This window comes from Malus domestica, chromosome 11 (genome assembly GCF_042453785.1).
Source record: "Malus domestica chromosome 11, GDT2T_hap1".
NCBI lineage: Eukaryota > Viridiplantae > Streptophyta > Magnoliopsida > Rosales > Rosaceae > Malus > Malus domestica.
This window is the reverse complement of record NC_091671.1, coordinates 40,445,245-40,463,979: the sequence shown is the minus strand read 5'-3', so window position 1 is coordinate 40,463,979 and position 18,735 is coordinate 40,445,245. Positions and strand designations below refer to the sequence as shown.

General features: G+C 39.8%; 3 protein-coding genes across 6 annotated transcripts; 1 reads left to right on the top strand and 2 right to left on the bottom strand.

Moving 5' to 3' along the window:
• Window positions 1-6,876: 6,876 nt before the first annotated feature.
• LOC103423126 (blue-light photoreceptor PHR2-like) lies at window positions 6,877-9,889 on the bottom strand. The gene is made up of 4 exons (XM_008361197.4): window positions 8,617-9,889; window positions 7,556-7,785; window positions 7,368-7,457; window positions 6,877-7,254 (listed from the first exon to the last, which is right to left on the bottom strand). The coding sequence occupies exons 1-4, from the start codon at window positions 9,601-9,603 to the stop codon at window positions 7,179-7,181; spliced, it is 1,383 nt and encodes a 460-aa protein (XP_008359419.3). The 5' UTR covers window positions 9,604-9,889; the 3' UTR covers window positions 6,877-7,178.
• Window positions 9,890-11,315: 1,426 nt separating this feature from the next.
• Window positions 11,316-16,073, bottom strand: LOC103423128 (protein AE7-like 1). Of its 3 annotated transcripts, none has more exons than XM_070808115.1 (5): window positions 15,779-16,073; window positions 15,522-15,673; window positions 15,380-15,429; window positions 11,747-11,816; window positions 11,316-11,578 (listed from the first exon to the last, which is right to left on the bottom strand). In XM_070808115.1, exons 1-5 carry the CDS (start codon window positions 15,888-15,890, stop codon window positions 11,516-11,518), a joined length of 447 nt encoding a protein of 148 aa, XP_070664216.1. In that variant the 5' UTR covers window positions 15,891-16,073; the 3' UTR covers window positions 11,316-11,515. The 3 variants fall into 3 exon arrangements, with proteins under 3 accessions (XP_070664216.1, XP_070664219.1, XP_070664217.1); XM_070808118.1 differs by having other exon boundaries at window positions 15,564-15,673; XM_070808116.1 differs by having other exon boundaries at window positions 15,568-15,673.
• Window positions 16,068-18,731, top strand: LOC103449176 (O-methyltransferase 1, chloroplastic-like). 2 transcript variants are annotated; one of them, XM_008388466.4, is made up of 7 exons: window positions 16,068-16,637; window positions 16,819-16,970; window positions 17,333-17,453; window positions 17,751-17,875; window positions 17,975-18,103; window positions 18,196-18,360; window positions 18,492-18,731. In XM_008388466.4, exons 1-7 carry the CDS (start codon window positions 16,445-16,447, stop codon window positions 18,561-18,563), a joined length of 957 nt encoding a protein of 318 aa, XP_008386688.2. In that variant the 5' UTR covers window positions 16,068-16,444; the 3' UTR covers window positions 18,564-18,731. The 2 variants fall into 2 exon arrangements, with proteins under 2 accessions (XP_008386688.2, XP_008386690.2); XM_008388468.4 differs by having other exon boundaries at window positions 16,247-16,637; window positions 18,468-18,731.
• The last annotated feature ends 4 nt before the right edge of the window (window positions 18,732-18,735 follow it).

Here is an 18,735-nt window from a genome sequence, read left to right as displayed (position 1 = left end):
ATTGTGTTAAATACACCAAGGCCTTCTTCACTAAGTTCTTTGAATTTTTCCTTTTGTTAAAGCTTGTATGTTGAAGCTTTGTGAGTGAAGCATGTAGGTTGAGGTAGTGCTCTCTTAATTTCCCCAGTAAGGAAAACTTCTCGTTTAGAGACTTGAAAAATCCAAGTCACTGAGTGGTCGTGAGACTTTCGAGTATCAAGATGCAGTAGCATATGGTAAGAGTCCCTTAAATCTCCGGTCGAGAGAGTTGACGAATGAGGCATTTCCTTTCTAAGTGGTAGCCCAAAACTCATTCTTCATATATATTTGTTATGAAAGTTGTTAGGCCCAAAGAAGAGAAGGCCTAGGTAATTTTTTTTTTGTTTTTTGAATTTTTTTTTGAAATTTTTTTTTCTTTCGAATTTTTGAATTTTTGAATTTTTGAATTTCTGAAATATATATATATATATATATATATATATATATATATATATATATTTTAAAGCTTTGTAGGTGAAGCTTTGGTGTTGAAGTTTTGTAGGTGAAGCTTTGAGGTTGAAGTTTTGTTGGGTACCATGAATTGATTTTGCTTCACACTATCTTGATCAAGATAGTGTGAAGTTTTTGTGTTGAAGCTTTGTAGGTGAAGCTTTTGTGGTGGGTGAAGCTTTTGTGGTGGGTGAAACTTTTGTGGGTGAAGCAATTGTGGTGAGGGAAGCTTTTGTTGTTGAAGCTTTTGTGGTGGGTGAAGTTTTTGTTGGTGAAGCTTTTATGGGTGAAGCTTTTGTGGTGGGTGAAGCTTTGTGGTGGGTGAAGCTTTTGTTGGTGAAACTCTTATAGGTGAAGCTTTTGTTTGTGAAGCTTTTGTGGTGGGTGAAGCTTTTATGGGTAAAACTTTTATAGGTGAAGCTATCGTGGGTGAAGCTTTTGTAGGTGAACCTTTGGACTTGAAGCTTTGTAGGTGAAGTTTTGGAGTTGAAGCTTTTGTTGGGTACCATGAATTGATTTTGCTTCACACTATTTTGATCAAGATAGTGTGAAGCTTTTGAGAATTTGTAGTTGACCCCCATTGATGAAGCTTTGGAGTTGAAGCTTTTGTTGGTGAAGCTTTTATGGGTGAAGCTTTTGTTGGGTACCATGAATTGATTTTGCTTCACACTATCTTAATCAAGATAGTGTGAAGCTTTTGAGAATTTGTAGTTGTTCTCCATTGATGAAGCTTTTGTTGGTGAAGCTTTTGTTGGGTACCATGAATTGATTTTGCTTCACACTATCTTGATCAAGATAGTGTGAAACTTTTTAGAATTTGTAGTTGTCCTCCATTGATGAAGCTTTGTTGGATTTCCTTTTTTTTTTTTTTTTTTTTGTGAAACTAGAAATTTGAAAATGTGGGATAGACAACATATGCAAATTTTGCTTCCACACTGTTGAGCTGTGATGCAAGACACACCTTATAGTAGTCGAAGGTTTGGATGAACCATATAAATTGAATTTTCTTCGAAGAGTCTTGAATTTGCTTCGAAGGTTTGAGAATTATAGTTGCCCTCCATTGATGAACTTTTGTTGGCACCATAAATTGGTTTTGCTTCACACTGTCTTGATCAAGAGTGTGTGAAGTTTTTGAGAATTGTGGTTAAACTCTTTCGATGAAGTTTTTGTTAGCACCATAAATTGGTTTTGCTTCACACTATCTTGATCAAGAGTATGTGCCCTCCATTGATGAAGCTCTTGTTGGCACCATAAATTGGTTTTGCTTCACATTGTCTTGATCAAGAGTGTATGAAGCTTTTAAGAATTGTGGTTGAACTCCTTTGATGAAGCTCTTGTTGGCACCATAAATTGGTTTTGCTTCACACTGTCTTGATCAAGAGTGTGTGAAGCTTTTGAGAATTGTGGTTGAACTCTTTTGATGAAGCTTTTGTTGGCACCATAAATTGGTTTTGCTTCACACTGTCTTGATCAAGAGTGTGTGAAGCTTTTGAGAATTGTGGTTGAACTCCTTTGATGAAGCTTTTATTGGCACCATAAATTGTTTTTGCTTCACACTGTCTTGATAAAGAGTGTGAAGCTTTCTATGAGTTATAGTGTTTGCATTGTTACAGAAGAGAAATGTCTGAAGCAGATGCAAAAGGGCTGAATAGCTTGATCTTCGTATGCCATGCACTGAAGTTGTTGTTGACTTGCAATAAGACTTTGTTGGTGACTATAACTCTTGTTGGGCATAAGTGCTCCCCTAGTTGAGTTGTCAAGTTTGAGGGTTTTTTATTATTTGTGAATGCTAGGAGTTCGCATGTAAAAGTTGTACCACTCGTCTTCTGGTAGGTGGAATGAATGGTGAGTTGCTTTCATCACTTGGTGGTACGAAAGTGAGTTCCTTCATCACCTTTTCATCACATTTCATCACCTGGTTGGTGGCACGAGGATGAGTTCCTTCTTCACCTGGTTGGTGGCATGAATGGCAAGTTGCCAAATGATATTAGAGTACGGGTTGTACATTTCATCACCTGGTTGGTGGCATGAAGGAGAGTACGGGTTGTACATCTCATCACCTGGTTAGTGGCATGAAGATGAGTTCTTTTTTCACATTTCATCACCTGGCTGGTTTGTGGCATGAAGATGAGTTGTTTCTTCATCTGGTTGGTGGCATGAGTGGCAAGTTGCTAAATGATATTAGAGTACGGGTTGTACATTTCATCACCTGGTTGGTGGCATGAATGAGAGTACGGGTTGTACATTTCATCACCTGGTTGGTGGCACGAAGATGAGTTCCTTCTTCACATGGTTGGTGGCATGAGTGGCAAGTTGCCAAATGATATTAGAGTACGGGTTGTACATTTCATCACCTGGTTGGTAGCATAAAGGAAAGTACGAGTTGTACATTTTATCACCTGGTTGGTGGCATGAAGATGAGTTCATTCTTCACCTGGTTGGTGGCATGAGTGGCAAGTTGCCAAATGATATAAGAGTATGGGTTGTACATTTCATCACCTGGTTGGTGGCATGAAGATGAGTTCATTCTTCACATTTCATCACCTGGTTGGTGAGAATAAGGACAAGGTGTCGAGGCACATTGTAGCAAGTGTCGAATACACAAAGTATGTTGAACCCTTTTGAAGCACAGTTGGCTTATGTATGGATGTGTTGGAATGTATGATGTTTATGTATGAATGTGTTGGAATGTATAATGTTTATGTTGATTGATATGAGTGATGCTTATGAATGTTTTGTTATGCATGAAGGGATCCATGCTTTTGATATGTGAATCATGTTGGTTGTAACACTTAGTATCACATACTTTGTGTCAAAGTACGCATGTTGAAGCTCTGAGTTGGAGTATAAGGGTAGGTTAGCGTAGACCAAGTGTTCCAGTGCTAGGAACGCAAAAGACTTAGAAGAAGTTGTCTGAATTCCTTCTTTTTTAAATATTTGCCGAATGGCTTGTGTGACAAAAGATCTCAAGCGGTTGAGAGTCAAAACATTTGTAATGGGTATGCCTTCTTATAATAGCATTTCCTTTAGTACCTAGTCCTCCACTTTGAAAGAGTGAGGCTTGGCCCCATAGTCATAATAGTCGACGGTACGTTTATCCCTGGTTGTCTTGATATGAACTTTTATCCTTCTTGTTGTAATGGGCTTGCTGAGAGTAAAAATCCTTCCTCTTACCAAGAGACAGATACGTTTGATGACTTAGCGAGTAGCTAAATGAGGCAGGAGATGATGCAATGGGTGTCTGAATGGTCAATATCTCCTCACTTGGTAGAACTTGACTTCCACTTCCCATTTGTTGATAGGGATTAACCATATGGGGGTGCCCTTGATATGTCCTTGCTTCGGCGGAGGCGTGGTTGTAAATTTGTGCCATCACCTCAGAGTAAGTCTTCCAAGTGTTGGCATTGATCATGTACTTGAAGAAACAATCACGTAGGCCCACCGCGAAGGCTTTGAGGGCGGTCTTGTCATCTGCCTCAGCGTAGTGAGAATACTCATAGTTGAAGCGACCGGCATACTCTTGTAGTGACTCATCCGGCTTCTGGCGAATAATGTACAAGTCATCTGCAGAATGCAAGTGATTGATCTCGAAAATGTGTTGAGAGACAAACAGTTTCCTCAATTCCTCAAATGAGTCTGTTGTCTCAGGTGGAAGACGGTAATACCAATTTAGAGCTCCGCCAGAGATGGTGGAGGGGAAGAAAAGACATCGCTTTTTGTCGGTGTGCATCCGATATGCCATGGTGGACTCAAAGAGGTTAAGGTGTTCAATTGGGTCATCCCTTCCAGTATAGAGTTGTAAACCAAGCTTTTGTTTTGTCTTCGCTTGAAGGGGGTATCGAGGATCCTTCTTGTGAGAGGGCCAGGCCTGGGTTGATTCCAGTCAGATATCTCAGTTTGACGTTCGGTCTTCAACTTGTTTACTTCCTCAATGAGCTGTAAGACAAGGGGGTCTTGAGTAGAGTCATGTGCCACTGGAATTTTCTTTCGTAAGTCTCCATCACCTCTTGGAAGTAGGAAAGTTTGAGCAAAGGCCTGTGATTTTTCCTTGGACTCGCTGTACTGACTTCTAGGGTGAGTCTGTCGGAATACCTCAGAGTCCTCTGTACCTTTATGTTCCTCTAGAACCTGACGTTCCTTCCCTAGATTGGCAGCTGGCCTGGGTCGTGGGAGGAGACCGAGTATTTCAAAAACCTTTGGGTCATTGATCTTCGAGCATATGTGGAGGGGACTCTCTGAACGTTGCTTTAGGAAGTCTCGGCAATCACGATAAACATCTTTCGATTCTTCCAACCCTTCTGCAAGGAGGTGTCTTCCTCCACTTCTCATGCTTCGAGTCGAAGCAGCTGGGTTGAGAGATGTCTCATGTTGATCAATGTTTTGATGATTAGCTCGCTCTTCATCAGGGATACCCATGTCGAAGGAATGTAACCCTTCGTGTTGAAGGGCACCCAAATGATGGTTGATGTCCACAGGGACAACGAGCTCGCGTGTTTGAGTATGCCTAGTTTCGTGGAGCGTCTTAAATAACTTCTCATACTGCTCCTGGAGGACCTCATTCTTCATTGCTATCTTGTTGTTCTGAGCTTCTAGCTCATCGACTTTAGCTTGAAGAGCAAGCCTCTTTTCTTCCTTCTTTCGTTGCTTCGCACTAGGTGCAAGAAGGGTGTCATTCTGTGTGCTGTGGCTTCCTTCGCTCCCCATGTTAGAGAGGGATGCCTGGTCAAAAGAGAGTGTACGAATGGTGGATACCAGCTTGACAAAGCTGAAGAGAGTGGGAATAAGTGTCGTTCCCACAGACGGCGCCAAATGTTGATGCACAAAATCGATGAGGACTTTGGTACAACATAAAGTGTTAAGTTTGTGACCTTCGCTAGATTGCTCCGATCACTAGTGTGGATAAATATGTAAATGGATAGAGACAAGGAAGCAAACACAAGATGTACGTGGTTCACCCAGATTAGTTACGTCCACGGAATAGAGGAGTTCTCATTAGTTGTGAAGGGTTTACACACGTACATAGGTTCAAGCTCTCCTTTAGTGAGTACTAGTGAATGATTTAGTACAAATGACATTAGGAAATATTGTGAGAGAATGATCTTTATTTATAGAAGAGAGTTTCTAGTTTCATTCTGACATTGACACGTGTCGTGTTGTGATTGACTTCTGATGTTGACACGTGTTGCGCTATGATTGGTTTTTTATGTCGACACGTGTCGCGCTGTGATTGGCCTCCTGGTTGGAGGGAAACTCTTCTGGTCCTTGACGGTATAACGTTGACCGGTGCTCAGTAATTTCGGGATTGGTCAAGTATGGTACAAACAGAGTTCAAAAAGGTGTTTGGTAAACACTTAAAAATAACTTATTTTCACAGTTTTGGGTGAAAAGAAAGCTGAAAACGTGAAACAACAAAAATGAGCTTATTCTCGCAGCATAGCAGAATCATTTTTTTATCAAAGCACAGTAATACCAAACCAGCATTTTGAGAAATAATAATAATAGTCAAATATCTGATTGCTTTGACATGTTTGCCTGATTGTTTTACAAAATATTATTGTTTGAATTTTAAGTAGGCTATCACCCAGGCAAAACTATCTATGACCACCTTCGCCTTCCAAAATATTATCACAAAATATATATTGTCGTGGTATCTTTATCAGCATATTAGGGTGAAGAAAAGTGATTAGAAGATTTGAACAAAAAGAAAATCATATGATGACCTAGTCTTGTTGACTGTATATTGTGATGAAGATAAGATAAATGAAAACCGGTTTAAATCATGTCTATACCCGCCAACTATATACTATTAAGATAAGATAAATGTCTAGTCAGTCTTGGTGACGTCTCCTGAGATGTCAATCTATACGGATTATGATATCCTAACTCCAAGAGATTCTCCCTACGAAAATCCTGAAGATCCGTGAATCGTGTTTGTTCATCGTACATTGTGCGACCAGTTTTGTCAGATATTGTTTGTGTTTAATTTTAAATAAAAAATTCAAAATAATTTTTAACCGTATGATGTAAGATGAATAAACATGATTCACGAATTGCCAAAATTCTCACACAAAAGATTCGGCGGATTCTATATAACTACTAGTTGTCCTGTCTGTCCATTCCACCAGATATGATTCTTATCAAACCTCCTTTCCATATTTTCTAGTACACAATTTCCCACACCCTATACAATTTCATCTTCCAATTATTCCAAAGTAATCCCACGTTTGAATTTCGTACATACCATTGATTTCGCTTTTCGACTAATTGTTGAATTCTATGAATCTCATCTTATCTGGTTATTAACTAATTTCCTGTTTATATTCTTCCCCTACTGCATCACCCTCCTTCATCCCTCCATTTTCCTCGTAAACTTTCCTCGTATCTCAAGCACAAGCGTAAAAAACTCAATAACTAAAAACAAAATAATTATCGAATGAGGCTTTGAGTTTTACAGTTGCCGACCGACATCGGTCGATGAGTACAAAAGCACAAGTAGAGGATATCTGTTATTCCCAAGACAACATATGAAGAATGAGGGAGGCAAATCTTCACATTCTCAACCATCTTATTTGGTAATGAAAACAAAGTTTCAACAAGGAATAGCTCTTTCGCCCGAACCCTATTACAACATCTAACTGCTACATCTTGGAAACTTACAACGAGATGAAAATACACCATATCTCACCATTTCGTCGTCCAATTTTAAGTTCTTAAGCAAGGGCACCCGTACATGCGGTGGCTGGAGCAGCGTTGAGCTGTTTCTTTGTGGAACTGCAAGTCACAAATCTGCATACAGAATGTGTAAGAGCCAATCAGGTGACGGTAGATTTGCAGATATGGAAGACAAGATGAAATAATAGTTTTCATGTGATTTGAGCTTTCATGGTCTGTCTATTTACCTGAAGAAATCCCTCCAAAGTAACTCAAACATCAACCAGTTCATTCCACTGCCACCGTCATCATTGCGGTTTGAGGAAGCAGAAATAGTTCTATCAATCGTAAAATTTCATTTAGTAGTGAGTAGAGTAAATGTCGAATATAAATTTTAGAAACTATAACATCATTCAAAAGGAAGGCATTCGCACACCTGCTAGAAGTTTTCTTTAGCTCATCAAACATACTGCGAGGAGAGAGGCATCCCAAGACCAACCATGGAGAGACTTTGCACGAAAAGTTGGCACCATAGATGCTATCATGCTTTCCATCTTTGCTCGCCTTGGGTGGCTGTGCTTGGCACTCAGCAGCATACTTTTTGAGCCTTTCTAGGGCTTCAGTCTCCCCTCCCACCACGGAAGCAATGGCAGCAGGCCTTCCATCCTACAAGACAATGGATGAAAATATTGTCACTTTCTTTAGGGACATGTCAAATAACTCTATTAGAAATAATGAAATCCGAAACTAAAAGTTTCCAATAAATGGCGATATGTTTGTTCTTTGAAACCATTTTGAGCTGACAAGACAACTGTCCCATTCACAACCGTTCAAGGCCCAAGCAATACAAGTTTACAGAAGAAGCAAGAGCCGAAAAAGATAAGTTTTTGACAAATTTGATCGATACTACTCTTTTCAGGCCTAAAACCGAAAAATTTCTTTTTTTATTCGTTCCCTTGTAAAACGATTGCTAGAAATAACTCTAGCTTAATCTTTCCATACTAAGATCCCACGAAAGGCTTTATAGTTCCATAAAATTGTTCATCACTGCCATTGTCCTGCTGCGAAAGATTGCTCATTTCTAATTAACTTGCAACCTCGACATCATACACTCTCAAAACATAATCATATCTAAGGATTCTAAACTAAAATTCTCAAACTCATACTTAAAAGTTAAAACTATGACAGACTTGTTCGAAAAGGAGGAGCATTATCGAACCATGACAGGTTTGTTCGATACTACTCTCTTCACACTCATTTCTCAACCAATCCCTCATTCAACCGTTTGCTAGAAACAACTCAGGCTCAATCTTTTCATACCAAACTTGTTCATCATTTCCACTGTCCCGCTAAGAAAGGTTGCTCATTTCTACTCAGTTCACAATCTCTGACATCATAAATTGTCAAACACAACCATCTCTAATCACATTTCACGAAAACTAATTGATGAACTTAAACATAAATTCATACCAAAGATCCGAAACCGAAAACACATACCTGAGACGTAGTAGCAGACGGATTAAGCCCCAAATCCATCAATGTTGGAACATCACCGGGCTCCACGTCGCCGCGAGAAGGCAGACCCTTCATCTGATCCAAAGCTTCAATCGTCTTCCTCACCTCCAATCCCTTCACCTTCTCTCTGAAATCGCCGTATTTCGTCGGCATATCCTCCAACTTAAACGGCAAATCCTCCGCGTGGTACAGAGTGCTTCCCCAAAAGTACTTAACCTCCACATTCTCCTCCTTCATTGCCGCCTCGATCTTCTCCTCCTCCTTAACTTCGTCGCGCGAAACCTCTCTGTGCGCATAAATGGCGTCGGCGCCTATAGCCTTTGCCAGCTCCACCAAAACAGTCTCGGGCTTCCCGATTCTGACTACCAGATCGGACCCTCTCGCCTGGAGATTCTTCCGGAGGTCCGCCACCGATTCGACCAAGAACGTCGCCCGGTACGGGCCGGTCTTATCGAACCCAGAAGAGGATTTTCCGTAGTCCCTCGGATCGAAGCAGTAGACGGGCAAGACCGATACGGACTCGTTGTTGGCCGAGTTGAGGCACTCGTTGTCGTGGACGCGTAAATCGTTGCGGAACCAGACGATGGAAGCTCGACGGATTGCGGCCCCATTGGAGGGGTCGAGAGGGCGGCGCGGACCCAGAGAGAGAGGGCTCTGCAGGGGGTTGGCGGCAATGGTGGACTTGAAGGAGAGCTTGGGCGGAGTTACATTGGCGGTGGTTGAGAGAGAGAGGTGGGCCAGGGACGAGGCCTGCGTGGGGACCTTGACCTTGGTGGGCTGGGAAGAAAACAAGGTGGAAACCTTGGGTTGTTGGAAGAAGTGGGTGGGGAGAATTGTAGAGAGAGAAAGTGAGAGGGAGGCGGTGGCGAAGGGAGAAAGCCCGGCGGCGGAAGGCACAATGGCAAGTGGGTTTTGTTCCTCAGGCGATTTGGATTCTGGGTTTTCTGGGATTTGGCGATTGGCGTCCATTTTTTCTAGGGTTTTGATGGAGAGATTGAGAGCTGGAGGTTGAAGTAGGTAGAAGATAAGCTAATGGCTGCCTCTTGTTTGCTTTCTCAGACTCCTCTCAGTCTCTCAGTCACTCTTCTCTTTCTCTCTCTAGATTTGTCCGATTGTGTGTTTGTTCGCGGTGGGCGGCATTGTGTGATTTTTAAAGACGATTTGGTCAAAAGTTACATCAAATTCATGGTTCGCATTCGCCTTCACCTAACATTTTGTAATAGGCAGATTGTCAGCCCTCCTGATCGAGTGACCTTCTCATTTCTTCATTTCTCATTTTTTTTTATTTTTTGTACGGTCACGCTTAAGCCATATTAATATTTTATATTAATTTTTTTTATAAAAATAATAAGATAAAAAATAATAAGAATATAAAATGTTGACATAACTTAACCGTAACCGCACAAATAGAAAAGAATGAGAAGAGCATCCAAACAGGAGAGCAGACAATCTGACTTCTTGTAATATTTGTACTAACTTTTTGAGAAATTTTTCATTGTGATCGAACAGGGAATATACCATGTGTTTTTATATAAGTGGTGAGAAATTTTAATTTTTAAGTTATTAACTTTTTAACGCACATATCTCACTATTTGTTTAATGATACGTAATATATCATTCCGTATACCGATCACACTGAAAAATTTCTCTAACTTTTCAACTTCAAGCAGCCATCAATGGTTGGAGAGAGGTTTTTAGATTTATCATTCTTGTGTAGGTTTCTACTTTTTTATTTAGCATTCAGCTACGATAAGAAACAAATATATTCATAAACTTATGTTTCGTTTGCTAAAAATTACATTTAGGGTTGATTTGGTATTGTTGTGCTTGGAAAAAAAACTGCTTCTGCTGTGCTGTGATAATAAACAGCTGTGAAATAAAGCAGTAGAGTATTTAGTAAACTTTTTTGTAAAAGTGCTTTTGAAAAAAAAAACAGTATTATAATATTTGATAAACTTTTATGTAAAACAGATGTGAAAAAAAGCTGGTTTTTCAAAGCTGGGTTTTGCAGCTTTGTGTTTTTGGCTTTTTTTTCATCCAAAACTGTGAAAAAAGCTGAAGTTGAATGTTTACCAAACATAAAAAAACTCCCAGCCTTTTTTTATAGCCATTTTTTCAGAATCACCTCAGTACCAAACTAGGCTTTAAAAACTCGTGTTTTACATACTGTTGTCCATATGTCAAGTCATTTATAAGTATTCGCTCTTAATGTGCGTTTGTAGAGTCAAAAAATCGATCTACGCTAACTTAACGTTCAACTATATAAATATATATTCGATTGGAATATTTATAAAACACCATTATCATAGCTCATTGAATTTGGTTTTTTGAAAAGTTTGTCACCATTTCAAATGCTATTATATACAATTTAGTTAAACTAATTCACTGTTTGTTGAGTTATTTGTAAATGTTTGTACTTAATCTATGTTTATAGAGTGAAAAAATGGATTCATTGATCGATCCACTCAAGATTTGGGTTTGTTGATCAAGAGTCCCAAAGTGTTAGGTGCATCATTCTTTTTTGTTTTTGGTTCAAAGTGTTAGGTGCAAATGTCCCCTTAATATTAATTTATGAATTGACATTTTAGGTATCCTAATAACTCACTCACACCCATACATTATTTTGGGCTCAACAACAAGTGGTTTCAAAAAAACAATAAGCGATGAAAGTTCTAACGAAATTATAAAAAAGACCACAACTTCACGTGTTCATAAGTTCAGAAATCAATTCTCACAAACTTTCAATTCAAAAGACAAAAGATTCAATTCGGCCAAACTTGAAGGACCAATACTCTAAGGGTGCGTTTGTTGCACCGGATAATCTTGGACTGGACTAACTTCAAGGACTAAGTTGAACTGACTTAGAATAAACTAAGATGGATTAATGACACGCTCCAATCCTGATGTCCTCGGGACATCGGGATGGCCACGTGATGGCCGACACCTGAAGGTGACGGAAGTCATTTAGAATGCATGAGAACAAATAAATAAATAAGACTTATAAATTTAAATATAATTAATATGCAAATTAGGAACGTGTTCAGAGCATACAACTAACTAGAATACTAAAAGAAATAATATAAAATTGAATGAATAAAAGAATGAGTCATACACCGAGATGACTCGAAGATGCCAATGCGGAAGTTCCTTGACGCTGAGATTGTACACCTCGATTGTAAGTCCTGGGGGGTGCAAAACAAACATGAATGGACCAAGTTGATATATATATATATATATATATATATATATATATATATATATAATATTGAAACAGTTATCAACATGCTAACCCCCAAAGTTTTATGAAAACATCAATAGCATAATATGTAGTAGGTTTTCTGAAAACCCTAGCATTGCATAAAACCTTTCCATAAAACATATCTCATATATAGTGTGCTAACTAGTGGTATCAATATCAGTATCTCTCATATGCACAGAACAGTGCCCTACACACACCTGCTCGAAGGCAATATAAGTAACATCACTCGTAGGTAGAACATTGACCATTAGATACGCACAAAAACATTGAATATAGACTTTCCAAACGTATGTATATATATCTCAAAAACATCTTCATAGTATAAAGGCATTCATCATCTATACTATAAAGAAGTGTGTAAAAACATGTTCTAAGTAGTATATCATCATCCATCAGATATCCTACAAAGAACATGGGTTCGATAGAAAATATTGTATTCCAAAATATTATAAGTAAGCATAATATCTCATAAAACGTAATCATTAAATCATGCTTTTTATATATGCATTTCTACTATTAAAATATGCATTTCAGAAGGGGTCCATTCACAGATACTTCACCACCGAAGAGTCACGTAAACTAGCGAAGCCGGAAATGCCATAATAAATTCACCTAAGCACATAAAGGGTCCAATTAATAAAACTCTATTCAAACGATTAAATTTGGAAAAAAGGACGTAAAAATCAGGTCCAGGACGTCGAAATTAGCCTAGGAAGGGTCCCGAACGAAAACTCGAAAAAAGTCAACAAAGTCAACGTTGACCATTAACCAGTCAACGGTCAGACCGGATTGGGTCAAAGTCAACGGTCTAGGTCAGGTCAACTGGGTCTGGGTCCACGGGTCAGACCTGTCCAGTGGGCTGGGTCAAGGCTTAAAGGGTTTGGGCCTGAGTTGCTTGGGTTTGGGTCCAAAGGGTTTTGGGCTTAAGGCCCGACTCAAAGGGAAAAGGGTTTAAGGTTAATCGGGCCTAAAGCCCTAAGTGAATAGCCCAAAGGCATCAAACCAAAGGGTTTAGGTTCTAAGGGTTTTGGGTTGGGTTTAATGCTCACGGGCCGACGCCCTTAGTCTTGGGTTAAGGGTTTACACGGGCTTGATGCAAAAGCCCGAAGGCCTAAGCCTACACAGCCTTAAGGCCTGAGACCGACAGGGTTTGGGTTTAGATTATAAAATAAAATAAAATAAAAAAACATAAAAGGGTTTGGGTTTAATCGGGCCTAAGGCCCAAGTTCTATACACAGCCCAAATGGCCCTGGTTTGATTAGGTTTTGGGTGAGCTAGCCCAACGGCCTGGTTTCAACGGGGGAAAAGGAAGACGGAGCTTCCCTAGCTCCAGTCGACGGCGAACTACTACCCTAGGGTTCGATCTAGGTGACAAAATGAAATTAGAGACGAGATGAGAACTTTGGTACCTTTAGTTCACCGTGGAAAGGTCAGAGACAATTGGAATCTTCCTCAGAGCCCATGGAGTTTGCCAGAGGTTTTATGGGTTTATGGCCTTCACTGAGCTCCAAAGAGATGAGGGAGAGCGAGAGAGAGAGTCCACGGCGGTGGTGGTGCGTCGTCGGTGGTGTGGGTGTGAAGATGGGTGTGTGCGTGGGTGTAGATCGAGGAAAGGGTCCTAGAGAGATAGAGAGTGAAAGAGTGAGAGAGAAAAGTGAGCTAAGAGAGTGAAAGATCTGAGAGAGACTCGGGAAATGAAGGAGATAAGTAAGTTAGGAGGCTGCTGCGTGGCAGCGTGGGAAAGAAGGTAAATCTAGATGGAAGGTCCGGATTAGATTAGGATAAGGGACCAAATTGAAAGATTATATAAACTTTTAGGGAAAAGTAAAATTACAAACTAAATTTGAGGATGGGTTTTACAACTAACTTAGTGAAGCGTTTGATGCAGTATTGGACTAAGAAACTGGATAATAAAAAGAAAAAGAAAAAAAAACCCATGCTATATCAACCAACATCAAAATTTCAACCAAATTTAACCTTATCATGCCTGACTCCAACAATTTTCATCATGACATATTTATCCAACGCTCCCTATGGATGCCCATTTTGAGCTTTTCTAGCAATAGGAGTATTCCAAGTAATTTCTTAACAAGTAAACACAACTATCAACATTCTAAATTCATAATTCAAACAACATATTACACTTATATGTCAGTTTCAAATTTTGGAAAAAATAAAAATACACAAAACAATTATGCAAGCAACATGGATTGACCATACGTTCCTGGAAACCTAAAAATATTGACTCCACACAAAAATTATTCAAACCCAATCACAATAATTTAACTCAAAATTCAGCCTCATTCGCACTTAGCAAGCCTCAACCAAACTTAGCCACAGTTCTCTCGGACATTTCATCAAACACTTCCTAGGCACTTTCCAAATCACCCTTCTTCAATACCCATTGATCAATTGAATTCACAATCAACAAATGGCTATATTTTCATTCCTTTGGTAATGAATTTCTTTCTCATTGGTCATGAATTCATAATCATACCACAACAAAATCAAATTCAAGTGGAGAAATTGAAAACTCTAAGCTAAAAAAGGAGAAGCTCTCACCATTTTTTTGCAACGGCGGCGATCTTGGCGAGATTGTATTGGTTTAGAGATGACGGGGGAAGGAGAATGAGGATTTAGCAGTGGTGAATTCGGAAGGGTTAAGATTGCTCCGTGAATGCTCAAGAGTCGTAGGCTGAGATTACGTTGGAGGATTGTGCAGCTGGTGTCCAGTGCTCGAAAGCCACAACCATGGCGATTTTGCTGAGAGAGAGAGAGAAGATTGAACAAAGAAAAAAGGGAGGGAGTCAGTGGATTATTTTTCAGTTTTTGTTTAAGGTATGGGTTTAGGCTTTTGGGTGGGATAATGAAGGCCCAAGGGAGTGGACGAAGGTGTGAAGGAGAAGGGAGAGGGTGAAGGGGTGAAGGAAAAGGGAAACGACAAGGGATCAGCAGCGGGTGAGAAAACAAGACTAACAGTCCACTCGAAATCGAGGGGCCTTGATAAGAATGTTTAGCGAAGCGTTCAATCGGGGTGAGTCCCCGTTAGTCTCATTAAAACTAGTCAAATGTGGACAACAAACACCGGATTGGACAAACACTTAGGGTGCGTATGTTGCACCGGATTGTCTCGGACTGAACTAGTTGCAGGGACTAAGCTAGACTGGCTTAGACTAGACTAAGCTGGACTAACTTAGTGAAGCGTTTGGTGCAGTGTCGGACTAAGAAGCAGGATAATGAAAACAGTACTGGTCAACATATTTGTGTTTGCTTAGACTATGACTACATTATTGTTCTATTTTAATAGCTCCAATACCTGTGCCCAACGCCCTAAAACTTTTGTCATTGTGTAATAGAGTAATGTTACAAATCTCATGATCTGGGTTAATTGGAACATATTTTTGCACCAAAATCTCTAACATAGCAAACTGACGGACCTTGTAATGAGGAGGAAGCAATGTTTCAGTTTAACTCTCAGGCACATACCTATCACTGTTGCCATACTGCAATGCTGAATCGTCGGCGTAAAAGTTATCCTTCAATCAAATTTCAAAAAAAAAAAAAAATTAAAAAATTAATAAAGATCAAAACTTTGGTGATTTCTTAAAAAACCCAGAATCCAAATTACCAGAAAAATGCAAAATTGAAGCTCAAAATTGAGAAATGATACTCGCAGAATACGGCCGAGCTTGTCATCCACTGCAATCGACTCTTCCGAAAGCACGCTGAGCTGCTCTAACGAGTAGGGGTGCTCCGGATCTCTAATATCCCTCACGAAATTTGCAATTTCCAATCAAAGATGGCAAATTTTAGCAAAATTTCACATAATTAAATTTAAAAAAGAAAGAAAAGAAAGGCGGTAAGAGATGGATTGGGAAAGGATATCATAGATATCGAGAGGATCGACGACGTCGTCAGCGTGGAAATCTTCGATGTGAGCAACCCTTTCCTTCTTAGCGTGGACCACGTGGTTGGTATTGATCAGACCCAACGTCATCTTCTTCTTCCTTGTCTTTACAAGCTCACACTCCAGTCCAAGTCTTTTCGTGGACGACGATGAGGACAAGCAGGACGAGCGATGTTGGGCGGTTCTTGGACGAGTGACTCTCTCGCGGTAGGCTTACGAGTCCGCCTGAAATTGGGATCCTCGTTAAGAACTCGTATGGAGATGTATAATCCGAGCGTGTCGGACCTAAGGTCATTAAACATAATCCTGGTGCATACCAAATAAGGGACTACAGTCTAGTCCAGTCCAATCCTTCTTAATCCGGTCAAACAAACGGGCCTTAATGTAGTCTACTCCAATGACACCTAAGAAGGTTAAACAAACATGCCCTAATTATCCCAAAAATTGTTTACGGCAGTTAAACGCTGTGTCGTTTTGGGGTTTGCTGACTGAAGGTCTGGTCGTTGGCGCGCATCGCGCTCCATGCGCAGACCAAGGGGCTGATTACGACTGCCACTTGATACTGAGCTCATCGTTCGTTCGATGATCGCTCCCATTCTTTCGTACTTTGTAGGGCGTTGCAGCAGAAGACTAATCTGAATTGTATGGACTGTTTAGCGGGCGTTGCACATGCCCCGGCTACTGCTATCTTGCGCCGACCGGTCCTCTACACCACTTCAAGAAGGGATAGAAATGGCGGGTTGAAGTTGCGAGCCAAAATCGTCGAAGAAAACGACCCATTACTTCAATCTGCCATTGATTCGGCTTCTCTTCGTTTCCGGGAGACCCATCGACCAAGTAAACCCATATATCCTAAGGAATTTCGTATTTGCCATTTTGTTTTTTCATTGGGTCATTTCGTCAAACAGTTGGATGATTCGTGTTGTGGAGTTTCAGTGACGCGCAGAATTTCGAAAGATGAAATTTTTATTTAAATTTGTCAAATTTATAAGTTTTTGATTAATAATTTCGTGTGCAGAGCCTCTGTTTGTTGATCCGTATGCTGGTTGCTTTGTTCCTCCTAATGCTCAGATGGACATGATGCAATGCTCACATCATTATTGCGTTGCTACTAAATTCATCGACGATAAGTTGCTTCGAACGGTAAACCATATCGATGGATTAAAGCAGGTCGTTAGTCTTTTTCTTGAAGTAGCAATTCCTACCTGACAATGCCTGCCAATCACAATTCGACGTTTGTTTTTTTGATGAGTTATTTCTGCATATGTGTCGAAATGCATCTAAACCATATCGATGGATTAAAGAAGGTAGTTAAGCCTTTTCTTGAAGTAGCAATTGCTGCCTGACAATGCCTTCCAATCACACAATTCGACGTTTGTGTTTTTGATGAGTTATTTCTGCGCATGTGTTGAAATGCATCTTGTAGAAAGGAGGAAGGGCTCCTTGAGTGTCTTTTTTTTGTTGATGTGGAGATAGGTTAAATTTGTTCTTTATCACTCCTTTGTTTCAATGTATTCTTCTTGGGAGTGCAGGTTGTTTTGCTAACCGATGGAATGGATACCCGCCCATATAGGCTTAGTTGGCCAAGTTCAACCATTATATTCAATGTTTCTCCGGAACGGGTGTTCAAAAGAGCAGCTGAGAAGCTTCAAGGTGATTGTAAACTTACAATATGAACTATTCGTTATTAAGAGTAGTTAAAGATTTGCAACCTAGTTGAAGTAGGGAATTTTTGTTGTGACATTATCCCAAGTTCTTTCGTTTTTGCACATCTTGAAAATTTACTCTCATATCGTGGGAATTGATTATTTTGTTAATACAGATTTTGTGTCATTCTAAATCCTCAGAAAGTTCAAACTTTTCGGGATTTTTTTTATTATGCATTATCAGCTTGTTTTTATTAAGTAGGCAATGCAGAAAGTTCTTATCATGCTATCTTTAATCCCTCAGGTGTTGGGGCTAAGATTCCTAGAAGCTGCTTATCCCTTCATGTTCCTTTGGAATCCTCCGACATACAAAAAAGTCTGCGTGCTAAAGGGTTTAACGGCAATCAACCTAGCATTTGGGCCATGCAGGTATCTATCCGCTAATCATTCGTTAGTTATATTCTCGTGTGTAGCTATAATGGTTAGTGTTTTAGTAAGTAGGAAAATCATGTTGCTGTGTTATTGCAGGGGTTGCCTTTGATGACATTAGCAAGTTTTGAAGATATTTTGCTCACTGTAAGTGGTTTGGCGATGAAGGGATGTTTTTTCTTGGGAGAATTACCTGCTTGGTTGGCAGAAACTGAAATAGGGACCAAGGTCAGTTTGCTTATATCGAGTGCGACTCAATATGGCAATTGCTTCTATGTCAATAAAGAAAGACATCACCTGTTTCCTTTTCTCATCGACAGACTAGTGCAAGGACATGGTTGGAGAAACTATTCATGAACAATGGGTTTCGGGTGGACATGATTTGTTTTGATGAAGTTGCAAGGAGTTTAGGCAAGGAATTAGCACCGGGAAGGTATAAGAATATACTATTTTCTGCAGAACAACTGCGGTTTTCTGATGATCAGGTAACATGCTACTCAATTCGTCCTCTCTTCATATTCAGACTTTGTATGTTTTTTCCCTGCATTTCCTCAAAAGTTACTAATTAGAATCTGTACCATTTGTCTGTCAGACGCTGAACTTTGATTGTTGACAGATGAAACTTGGGAGGAAGGAATTCCTGAGAACCGAGGAAGAAGGGGACGAGGAAGGTTTCGAAGAGCTCTAATACAACTAGGTATTTAGGCTACAGGCCTGAGATGACAGATTTTGCTTCTTATTTTATGGTCTTGCTTTTAACCACGTCACATTGTAACTAATTTGTACTCAAATTTTGGTTGATCTTTCCCTTGCCTTGTATAATTTTTTTATGGTAATAAACTTGTTTTATTTGTTACACG